The sequence below is a fragment of the Lissotriton vulgaris genome, chromosome 4_1 (assembly GCF_964263255.1).
Source record: "Lissotriton vulgaris chromosome 4_1, aLisVul1.2, whole genome shotgun sequence".
Lineage (NCBI taxonomy): Eukaryota > Metazoa > Chordata > Amphibia > Caudata > Salamandridae > Lissotriton > Lissotriton vulgaris.
The window spans coordinates 923,550,273-923,562,485 of NC_141691.1; the positions used below are offsets into that span (position 1 = coordinate 923,550,273).

At 54.5% G+C, this 12,213-nt stretch overlaps 2 protein-coding genes across 3 annotated transcripts in view; one reads left to right on the forward strand and one right to left on the reverse strand.

Annotated features, from left to right (window-relative positions):
- Nucleotides 1-12,213, reverse strand: part of EXOC3 (exocyst complex component 3) — a 291,571-nt gene that overhangs the window by 117,999 nt on the left and 161,359 nt on the right. The gene's annotated exons all lie outside the window — the stretch shown is intronic.
- Nucleotides 2,154-12,213, forward strand: part of LOC147722730 (uncharacterized) — a 637,985-nt gene continuing 627,925 nt past the window's right edge. The window contains exon 1 of the mRNA XM_086965205.1: nucleotides 2,154-6,222. Coding sequence (XP_086821331.1) covers nucleotides 2,163-3,464 — 1,302 coding nt within the window. The 5' untranslated portion in view covers nucleotides 2,154-2,162 and the 3' untranslated portion in view covers nucleotides 3,465-6,222. The remainder of the gene's footprint in view (nucleotides 6,223-12,213) is intronic.

The window sequence follows — 12,213 nt, forward strand, 5'->3', positions numbered from 1 at the left end:
TGTGGTGTCCTTTCACTTGGTATTCAAGGGGTATATGTGTGGTAAACAGCTGGCTTAACGCGCCCTCTCGAGTCTTTAGCCTTAGACTGCTCGTATCCACGCTACTAGGATAGCTGGTCTATAAGGTTGACTTACAACCAATCATCAATAAGGGTTGCTGGACTGATACATAGTGTTCACTAGAATAGTGAGCACTGCATATCAGGCCACCTTCTCACATTGGTGAGCAGCGGTTGGGATTTGAGCTTGCTGTTGTTTTACCACACGTATCCTAAGAATATCTTGTTGAAAGATCACATAAAGTACTGTTAGGTACATATAACTAAAGCTTAGAATACTCTGAGTTCTACTGAACCAGCTGTTGTAGCTCCTCAAGGCTTAGCACACCTTGGCTGCAACTCTAGCAAGGGATCAGTAGGTAACACATAGTGTAGGTAGGTGCATCACTTACACCACACTAGAATCAGCATGTCAGACAAAGGAGGAAACTCTGAGTATCCCCTTGTGTCAGTGGACCCTCCACAGGTCCTTACTTCAAAATATGCTGCTCTTAGCTTCCATGAGATGAGACAAGTGTGTACTCTCAGGAAACTAAAACAGGGGTCTAACCCCACCACTTCCTTTCTGATTGGTCTCTTAGAGGCTTATGATGCCAGTAGGGCTGGTAACCCAGACCCTTCTAATCCAGAAGGAAGTTTGCCCTCCTTACAGGGTCCCTTTGATATCCATCCCCTCCATGAGGCAGATGATGCTGAGGAGGAGGATGAGTTGTCTGGGGATGAGGCAGATAAGGGACAGGTAGAAGTCAGAAGACTAACCAGGTCCAACTTAAGCAGACATGAGATTGGTACTGGGGGACCCCTGGGCCCACTCTCAGGTCAGCTTAACATTGGGAATGGACGAGTTAGGTCTCTATCAAGAGGCTCTAACAGATCCTTTCGAACCAATGGCTCTCTCAACTCTTCTCACAGAGGAATGTCTTCCCCTAAGAGGAGAGTGTATGAAGCTGAAGAAAGGGCAATAAAACTGAGGATTGAAAGGGAAGAACTTGCCCTGGCCAAAGAGAGACTTGCCCTTGCTAGAGAGCAAGAATTATGTGGGCTACAGCCCACTGGTGGCAGCAATAATCCTAGCAATAGGGAAAGGAGTTTTGATAAAAAGCACCTGAATAAGATAGTGCCCCCTTTAAAGAAGGGGATGACATCCACAAATGGATTACTGCTTTGGAGAGAGCCTGCACTGTGCAGGGTGTTCCCCAAAGTCAGTGGGCAGCTATCTTGTGGCTCTCCTTTGATGGTAAAGGTAGAGATAAGCTCCTCACCACAAGGGTGGAGGATGCTAACAATTACAAAATCTTGAAGAATACACTGGTTGATGGGTTTGGTTTAACCACTGAACAATACAGGATGCTGTTCAGAGACACCCAGAAAACTCAGTCTCAAGATTGGACTGACTTTGTTGATTGTGCCACTAAGGCTTTTGAAGGCTGGATACTGGGTAGTAAGGTTACTGATTTTAAAGGATTGTACAATCTAATTATGAGGGAGCAAATCTTAAATAATTGTCAGAACCAGTTATTACATCAGCACCTGGTAGACTCTGAGTTGACCTCTCCACAGGAATTGGGTAAGAGGGCAGACAAATGGGTCAGAACCAGGGTTAGGCCTAAAAACCAGGGTGGTGACCAGAAAAAGGAATCAACCAAGCCTCAAGAGAAGGGTGGGGATAAATCCACAGAGAAGACTTCCCAAGGGCCCCAAAACTCCAACAAGGGTGGTGGGTCCCAGAACACTCCTTCAGAACAGAAGAAACCTTATTGCCATACCTGTAAACAGGTGGGCCATTACAAAAGTGATGCCAAGTGCCCTAAAAATAGCAATAAGGAAAACATACCCCCAAGTAACACTCCCAGACCTCCTGTTACCACTAGTGGTAATCCCCCAGGTGGTGGGAGTGCCCCCAAGAATGTGGTGGGCATTACTTTGGGCAATCAGGAGGACTATGGCCTAGCCAGGTTCCCTGACCACACTCTTGTCTGTGAGACTGGCATGGGGTTTGCCAACTTCACTACTGGACCCCACATTTTGGGAAAGTATAGACAAGAAGTTTTAGTGAATGGTCAGAAAGTTGAGGCATTCAGAGACACAGGGGCCAGCCTCACCATGGTGAGTGACCATCTGGTCCCCTCTGCTCAACTGACCCCTGGTTTTACTTATCAGGTGACAGACATTCATGGAGTGAAGAGAAGGCATCCCATGGCAGTAGTCAAGCTCAGTTGGGGTAATGTCACAGGGCCCATGAGAGTGGCAGTGACAGATAACCTACCTGTAGATTGCTTACTGGGGAATGACCTGGAACTCTCAGCATGGGCTGAGGTGGAGCAAGAAACTCACTCCAGGATGATAGGCCTATCCAGACAGGTTAATGGGGCAGTAATAGCTACAGCCCCAGTCCAAGCACCATTCCTCCCTGAAAAGGTTGGAAGGGCAGTGGTAGCCACTGCCCAGGCTCAGACAGATTTTCAAGAACAGGATAGGAGGGCTGTGACAGTCACAGCCCAAACACAGACTGAGTGCCCTCCTGAAAAGGTTGGCAAGGTTGAAATGGTCTCAGCCTCTACTCAAACCGATAGTGAGGTTGTGAAGCCTGAAACAATGGATCACTCCACTCAAACAGAGAGCATTGAGGAGGAAGAAGAGTCTTCCCCCTCCCAGACACTAGGTGAGAGCCAGCCTCCTCAGGGAACTGACTCTACCCCTGTTGAAGGAACTGCCCCAGAGGTAGTCAGGCCTAGCCTGGCAGAGCCCCTGATGGCAGTGGACCCTTCCCAGGTGGGACCCAGTCTGGAGCAGGTAACCTGCACCTCTCTACCCTGCCTCAGTCAGCCCAGGGCTGAAGAGATCAGGGAGGCCAGTGGTGGACCCAAGAGGGCCCCCTGTCCAAAAGAACCCCTTAATCAGCAGATTAGGATCACTGAAGCTGGTAAACCTAGCCAAGTGAAAATAGAACAGACTCCTGAGGGATCCCCCTTAAAAGTAGTTAGGGAACTCCCACAGCTGGACACTGTTGGGCACAGCCAAACATGGGGCCTAAAAACCCCAGACCTGACCTGTCCCTCCAGTAAGCCAAACAGAGGGACTCAGCCTCCAGCTTTAGGTAGCCAGAGGCTGACCCTGAGAGCTCAGTGCATCTCAGCTAAAGAAAGAAAGGCACACATGATGGATGGTGATTGGAGGAAGTTGAGCCCAAAGGTAGAGGAGCCTCACTTCAGTACTCCATCCCAGCATCAGCCTTCTTCTTTCCCAAGACACACCAGAGACAGAGATTCCCTATGGTGGAGACCCTCAGATACCCTTAGGGTGAGGGGTTGCCTAGTGGACCATGACACAGGGGGAAACCAAGCCAGAGCTGGTCCTTCCTTATATGGCCACTTAGGTAATAGAGGCTTACCTGGACAAGGATAGCCTTATCTCCTTTCGTTTGGGGGGGGGTTGTGTAGGAAGGTACATCCTGACTATGGTTGCCCCCAACTTTTTGCCCTGTGTTTTAGCTGGTTTTGGACATAGTCGACCTGGGACCCTGCCAATTAGGACCCCAGGCCTACTGCTCTCTCCCTTAAAATGGATTCCATGTACCCTAGGTGCATTTCCAATTGGTACTGGGTCACCCTATCAGACCCTGTAACTCAGGGCATGGGTGTACCCAGGGCTGCCAGGGGCTGCAGCATGTATTATGCCACCCCTGGCTGGCCTCCTAAATTTGACACAACTGGCTGCATGACAGCTGGGGCAAAGTCGTGTAATCACCCTTTGCTGTAGGTGTAGTATACCTATACCTAACCCTAAAATGGACACACAGATCCCTATCAGTCACTCCTATGGCAGGCCTTGACAATCCTGAAGGCAGAGTGCTTGGAATCGTGTGAGATGGTGCTCTGGCATGAGCTGAGCCTGTCTGCAGCTTGCGGAACCAAGTCCTAATAGCTGTTCCATGATATCGCATACCATATACTCTTAAGTGCATTATAATCCTCGCGGTTAAATGCTAACTTTGGTATTGCTTTATCAAAACATGTCGAGTACGGTGTCATACGAATTGGAATACTAACCCCTCGCCAATTCTGGCGACGGGGTTAGCATTCCACCCTTCTAGAGGGACACGACATGTATGTAACTGTGAACCCCGGTTAAAGTTAAGCAAAGCCTCAGCTCCACAAAATGGATGCTGCCACCACAGACACGAGTCTGACCCCCTGCAGCTGGGAGTCCTCCCAGTGAGGGGAGCCTGGACAAAGGGTTTCCTGTCAGGGGCGGTGCTAGCACCGTCCCAGACATGGTTTTGTGTATCCTGGGTAGGCAGGGCTTTTCAGGAAGGTGACTGCTGAGTGGCACCCCGGTGCTCACTACGCATAGGCCAGTCAGAACCAGTTCCAGGGGCACACCAGCCCCTGGCCTGGGGAAGTCCGGCAGGGGAGAGGGGTGTAACCACCCCCCTCCTGGTCCCACCCATAGGCAGGACCTAGTCACCGGGTCAGCCCCCTTTTTTAGTATAAAGATAGGAGCGGGCCCCCTGTTAAAATTAGATCATCTTTGGAATCAAGATACCACTTTCTTCGAAAGGACTTCACGATTTCTTCTTCAAGATTCTCCCTTGTGGCTAAGGAGTAGTCACCCTGCATCAAGCGGGCACCATCCTAAAGAACACTGCGGTCTGCTGCAAGTCCTTCATCACGAATCCGACGACCCAGCTCGACGAGACCCGGCTTCCCTGGCACCTCTGACCTCTACTCACCTCTACAGCCAAGCTGAGAACCGTGAGTGCGACGAGACCTCAAGGGACCGACGATCGCCAAGACTGCACGACATCTTTACTGCAAGCCCACCGTGTCCTCCACTGGTGAGTGCTTTGGGGTCCGAGAAGCCCCGACCCTGCGCAGCTCCAGCACCCAAGATCAGCCCCCCCTGCATCTCCACGATCGGCGTGGGGCCCTTCTGCTGTTTGCTGTGCACCGCGTTGTTTGGCTACTAGCCGGCTGGCTTGTGGCCTTCTGAACGACGCCCAACGACTTCACGACTGCTGGTCTGGTTGATCCAGGCTGGCCTTTGCTTCCTTCTTCAAGAGAGGCACCCCGGACCCTCCTGGTCCACTCCAGACGCCATTTTAGGTCCACCGCGTGGGCTTGAATTTGCCAAGGCTTTGTTGCCCAATCCTGGGTCCAGCGACGCCGACAGCTTCTAACTTCGTGGGACAGCTCGATCCTCCATCCTGGTCGCCGACAACGCCTCCTGGTCCGCGAGATCTTCGAGCTACAGCGTCACCCACTCACCTAGTCGAGGTGGCTACCATCCGGTGCCCTCCTGGTGCCCACTGACTACTGGCTAGTAGTCTCGAACTTGGTCCCCTCTGCTTTCAGGTGTCATCTATCTTCAAGATCCAGGCTTGGATCCGACTGAACTTTCTTCACTGGTCACCGGCCAGCATCTTTTCTTCCGGCTCCTGGTCCGTCTACGAGGATTCCCGACGTCTTTTCAGACCTATGCAGCTGCAGCCCCTGGGCTAGGTAACTTCGGCATTTCGGTGCCCCAGCATAGCCTCACTATCCAAGGGTCAGAATCTACTTTCGTTTTCTCCCTACCAGGTCGGGTTCGCCCGAGAACACTAACTTTCTAATTCCTAGCTACCATAGACTTTTGTCCCGCATCTCGCGTGAGAGTGCACACACTGCACCCGAGTCCCCTAGGCCTCCTAGAAGTAATCTAACGATTCCCTAGTCAAGTCCTAGCGATTCCAAAAGCTATTAGTACTGTACTTACCTGCTAGGAATTTCGCATTCCACTTTCAGAGTATATGGTTTTCCGTGCCCCTCGGGCATTTGTATATACTGTGCTAACTTAAGTATTTTTGTAAGAGTTTTGGTTTGTGCTTAGTACCCTGTCCTCATAAAGAGTACAGGGCTGTTGTGATCTTTAAATAAATAACTGTTTATTTTCATAACACTTGTGTGGTGTCCTTTCACTTGGTATTCAAGGGGTATATGTGTGGTAAACAGCTGGCTTAACGCGCCCTCTCGAGTCTTTAGCCTTAGACTGCTCGTATCCACGCTACTAGGATAGCTGGTCTATAAGGTTGACTTACAACCAATCATCAATAAGGGTTGCTGGACTGATACATAGTGTTCACTAGAATAGTGAGCACTGCATATCAGGCCACCTTCTCACAATTGTCATCCTCAAAAGTTGAAGTGCCGCGTCCGCGTGCACCTCGAAAGGACTGTTTTCGAAATTGTAAAGTGCCCAGTGATTTAGCGGTATCAGTGTCCTTTTTAATGGACTCCAAAGCGTCGTCAATGTGGGAACCAAAGAGAGATTCACCATCATAAGGCATATCCAGGATCTTGGACTGGACTTCCTGCCGGAAAGAGGTGAACTTCAACCAACCCTGGCATCGTAAGGCAGCCGCACTAGCAAGCTGGCGGAAACCAGTGCCCGCAATATCGACTGCACAGTCAATCATCTCTTCAGATGCTCTCTGTCCGTCCTGAAAGAGCAGCAGAGCATCAGTCTTGGAAGCGTCCGGAATGAGGTTGACCAGGGCAGATATGTCCGACCACATCTGCCGGTCGTAGCGGCCCAAGATGGTGAAGGCATTCGCCGCCCGTACTGTAGTGGAAGCCATGGTTGAGAAGAACAAGTTACTTACCTTCGGTAACGATATATCTGTAAGAAACATTAGTTAGTGTTAGATTCCTTACCTTAGAATATCCCCAGGCGTCAGTCTGGATCCGGAAACTTTTGCGTAGCAGTACCCCTGCGCGTCGGTAGGCGTCGTCTGCAGGCGTCCCCTGTGGCTCCGCGTCCGTATTCGGCGTCGTGATGACGTCGCTGGAGTATATAGACGCCGCCTCCGCGCGCTGACGTCAGTTCTTTGTACACAGCTTTTCCGCGCCAGAAAACGAAGAGCCATGTGAGAACCAACACTGGTGCCATTTGAAACTAGGGCCCTGAAAGGGATGTCCTTAACCCTAGGTATCAGTTCGCAGAACGGGGAGGAAGGGTGGATTCGGTAAGGAATCTAACACTAACTAATGTTTCTTACAGATATATCGTTACCGAAGGTAAGTAACTTGTTCATCTGAAAGAAACACGTTAGTGTTAGATTCCTTACCTTAGAATAGATACCCCAGCAATACCAACCCCGGTGGTGGGTCTGCGAACCAATACATTCCTACACCAGAAAGTCCTGGAGGACAGAACGGCCAAAGAAGCCATCCCTCCGGACTTGACTGTCCAGGCAGTAGTGCCTCGCAAAGGTGTGCAGCGAGGCCCACGTAGCCGCCTGGCAAATGTCCTGCAAAGGGACTCCCCGGCCCAGGGCAGTAGTAGCCGCCGTGGCCCGAGTTGAATGGGCCCTCAGCCCAACAGGAGGCTCCTTCCGAGCCAAAGAGTAGCACGCTTTGATGCACAGAACGACCCACCGAGAGATGGTCCGTTTATGCACCGCCCGTCCCTTCTTCGCACCCACGTAGCCAACAAACAGTTGGTCATCCACCCGGAACTGGCGTGTGCGATCCACATAAAATGAAAGCGCACGTTTTGGGTCCAGACGATGGAGCCGCTCTTCATCCTTTGAGGGATGCGGAGGCGGGAAGAAGGAGGGGAGGGTGTTGGACTGCCCGATGTGAAAAGCAGAAACTACTTTGGGCAGGAAAGAAGGTCTAGTCCTGAGAACCACCTTGTCAGGATGAATGGACAGAAAAGGAGGTTGGACAGAAAGAGCCTGGAGCTCACTCACTCTCCTGGCAGAGGTGATGGCAACCAGGAAAGCCGTCTTTAAAGTCAGGAGACGGAGAGGACAAGAATGAAGGGGCTCAAAGGGAGCACACATCAAAAAGGTTAGAACCAGGTTCAAGTCCCACTGAGGCATCACAAACGAAACAGGTGGATACATGTGTGTGATGCCCTTCAAGAATCTCGTTACAATTGGGGACTTGAACAAAGAAGGCTGATCAGGAAGCCTTAGAAAGGCTGAAAGGGCCGAAAGGTAGCCCTTTATAGTGCCCAGAGCAGAGCCCTGCTGGGCAAGAGAAAGAAGAAACAGAAGAACCTCGGAAAGAGGGGCAGAAAGAGGATCCACAGCCTTTGCTGTGCACCATGCCACAAATCTGTTCCACCGACAGGCGTATACCGACTTTGTGGAGGGACGCCTGGCTGCCAGAATTACATCACAGACTTCAGGAGGCAAGTCAAATGGCCTCAACTGCCGCCGCTCAATCTCCAAGCATGGAGGTGGAGACTGGACAGGTTCGGGTGGAGGACCGTCCCCTGCTGCTGCGACAGAAGGTCCTCCTGAAGGGGCAGGCGGATCGGGGGACCGACTGACATGCTGAGTAGCTCGGGATACCAGTACCTTCGAGCCCAGTCCGGAGCCGCAAGGATAACCTGGGCCCGGTCGCGCCTGATCTTCTTCAGCACTCTGGGCAGAAGTGGTATAGGCGGAAAGGCGTATAACAGACCGCAACTCCACTCGCGCCGAAAGGCGTCGCCGTGCGAGTGCCGTCTTGGAAACTCCAACGCGCAGAACTGATGACATTGCGCGTTCTCTTCTGTGGCGAATAGATCTAACCAAGGCTCTCCCCATTGCAAAAAGAGGCCTCGCGCCACGTCCGAGTTCAGACGCCATTCGTGATCCACCGAGCACCGACGGCTGAGTTCGTCCGCCCTGGCGTTCAGAGAACCTGCCAGGTGTTGAACCGTCAAAGTCACGCCCTGACGTTCCAGCCACTGCCAGAGGCGCAGAGCCTCCTGGCAAAGGGTCCACGACCCCACCCCGCCCTGTTTGTTGCAGTACCACATGGCGGTGGTGTTGTCCGTGAACACCTGCACTACACTCCCGTTGACAAAGGGGAGGAATGCCTTCAGTGCAAGACGAATCGCCCGTAGCTCCAACAGGTTGATATGGAGCCAGGACTCCGCCGGAGACCAGATGCCTCTGATCTCTGCCTCTCCCAAGTGGCCACCCCAGCCTTGGAGGGACGCGTCCGTCACGACAACGTGCTCCGGTTGGGGAAGGGAGAGGGATCTGCCTCTGACCCAATCGCGGTCCGTAAGCCACCACTGCAGTTGTCTCGCAGTGCCCTCCGAGATCAAGACGTGGTCGGACAAGTTGCCCTGGTGCTGGGCCCACTGAAACTTCAGGTCCCACTGCAGAGCCCGCATCCGCCACCTGGCGTGATGCACCAGAAGGATGCAGGAAGCCATCAGCCCCAGCAGCCGCAGCGTCAACCTGACCGAAACCCGGGATAGCGGCTGAAAGATGGGAATCAAAGCCTGTATATCCCGGACCCGCCGTTCCGGAGGATAAACCCGAAACTGCGCCGAGTCCAGAACCGCTCCGATGAAAAGGAGCTTTTGAGAGGGACACAGGTGTGATTTCGGCACATTGATGGAGAACCCCAGGTCGTGCAAGAGGTCTGCCGTCATCTGAAGGTGGTGGACGACTGTCTGGGGCGAGCCCGCCTTCAACAACCAGTCGTCTAGGTAGGGGAAGACTGAAACCCATAACCTGCGCAGATGGGCTGCGACCACCGCCATCACCTTTGTGAACACCCGTGGGGCGCTGGTAAGACCGAAGGGGAGCACGATAAACTGAAAGTGCTCCTGGCCTACCGTGAACCGCAGGTAACGCGGGTGGGCCGGCAGGACGGGGATGTGAAAATACGCATCCTGCAAGTCCAACGCTACCATCCAGTCTTGCGGGTCTAGAGCAGCCAAGACCTGAGCTAATGTCAACATCTTGAACTTCTCCTTCCGGAGAAAGCCGTTGACGTTCCGTAGATCCAAGATAGGACGTAGGCCCCCCTTGTCCTTCTTGGGTACCAGAAAGTAGTGGGAATAGCAACCACGTCCTACTTCTGGCCCAGGAACGCGCTCGATGGCCCCCTTGGCCAAGAGGGCCGTAACTTCCTCCTGCAGAAGTGTCAAGTGGTCCCCCGACACACGGTGGTGCTGCGGTGGCATGGCTGGAGGAGTGGTCTCGAAGGGGAGGGAGTAGCCCCTTCGGACGAGTTGCAGCACCCACCTGTCCGATGTAATTGTGCGCCAGTGAGCGTGGTGATGGCGAACCCTGCCACCCACTGGCGTCACATGGGGCCGAAAGCACGGACTAGGAGGATTTGGAGGCAGATGCTGCTGGGGGAGGTGTGGCCTGACCCCGCCGTTGACCCCGACCGCCTCCACGGCGGTTTCCACGGCCACCACCGCGTTGAAAAGATTGTTGCGGCGCGTGGCTGGCAGCACGTGTGGGGACGCCCCTTTCGTGGCCACGAAAGGAGCGAAACGAACCCGTTTGCTGACGCTGGGTCGAGAGACCCAAGGACTTGGCCGTGACCCTGGAGTCCTTGAAGCGTTCCAGCGCGTGGTCCGCCTTGTCACCAAACAGGCGACAGCCATCGAACGGCATGTCCATCAAGGCATTCTGGACATCTGCCGAAAAGTTGGCGGATCTCAGCCAGGCGTGGCGACGAATCGCCACCGTCGTGGACATCGCTCTGCCTAGCGAGTCGGTCGTATCAAGACCACACCGTATGGAATATTTTGCTGCATCTCGGCCCTCAGCCACAGCCTTGCCGAGTTTTGCCCGCACCTCCATGGGGCATTCTGGCAGCAGTTCCGCGACCGTATCCCACACAGAGTGGGTGTAGCGGCCCAAGAGGCAAGCGGTGTTGCAAGACCGCAGTCCCAAACTCAGGGACGAGAAGACCTTCTTGCCATACTGGTCATACCTCTTTGATTCCCGGTCGGGCGGGTCGACGGGAATGCGGTCTGGGAGGTTGAGGCCTGGATCACCAGACTCTCGGGGGTGGGATGGGTGGACAGGAACTTGGGGTCGTCCGGACAAGGACGGTGGCGTCTGGCCACGTTCCGATCAACAGGCGAACCTGAAGCGGGCCTGGACCACGTGCCCAACAAAACGTCTGACAAGGCTTCGTTAAACGGCAGCAGTGGCTCCTGTGGGCATGACTGCGGTTTGAAGACCTCAGTGAGGATGTTAGGCCTCACGGCCGCAACGGGGAGCTCAAGGTGTAAGGCCTTGGCAGCCCTCATCAGCACCACTGAATATGCAGCTCCCTCCTCCGACGCCACGGAAGGAGGAGAGACAAAGCCAGGGTTAGGAGAGTCGTCCAGACCACTGGCATCCCCCAAATCACCTGTCCAGTCCACGTCATACTGGCACTCACGTGACAGAGGGTCCTCAGACCCCTCCCAACCTTCCCCGTACTCTTCATCATCTCCATATTCGGAGTCAACGATGTAGACCGGCTCCTCGGGGTTCACAGGCCCCATCGGCGTTGAGCCCGGCGTCGAGCGACGTCGGTCCGACTCCGCGTCCGGATTCGGGGAGGGTATGGGGACGGCGCCGCCCGGAGCCGGTGCCGGAGCCCCGGCCGAAGCCGGCACAGGAGAACCGGCGCCGCGCGGGGACGGCGTCGGGGGTAACCCCGATGGAATCGGAGCCGGAACGGTCGGCAGACCAGCCGGCGTCGACCCCGAAGGCCCTTGCGGCGCCGGGGTCGGAGCCGTCGACGGCACCGGGGCCGAAGCACCCGATGGCGTCGAGCCAGGGACACCCGACCCGCTAGGGTCCTCAGATGGTAGCACTGGGCCCGAAGGCGCCGTAGGCCACGTCGGAGAACTGAGCGCCCTCATGGCCATGAGGAACGCCTCAATCTCCTCAGGCGTCGCACCTTGCCCAGGGACCGGAGGGTATGGGGCAGGCCGCGCCGGCGACTCTCGCGGAGCCGCGGGGTTGGGGTCACCCGAACCCCCGGCCGCGTCGCGCGAGCGTCGGGGGGAGTCGGGGGTACGATGACGACGCCCCGACTTCTTGTGTTTCTTACCTGAAGAGCCCGACGAATGGTGACGACTTCCGGAGCGCTCGGCGCGGCTCCGCGACCGCTCCCTTGAACGCTCCCTGGACCTCCGGCCGGACCGGGACCGCTCCAGACGCGGGGCCGACACCCGGAGCTCAAGTAGCTTGCGGGACCGCTCCCGTCTAGCCTTGTCGGTGTCGGTGATGGTCCGTGACCGACATCGTGAGGTCACAACCGTCACAATTCTTGAAACCGGGCATCCTACCAGGCACCAAAAAGAGATTAGAAAGTTAACAAACTTGGTCAAAAGACCGGAGTACTGCTCTTCGGATCTGCGCTTACTG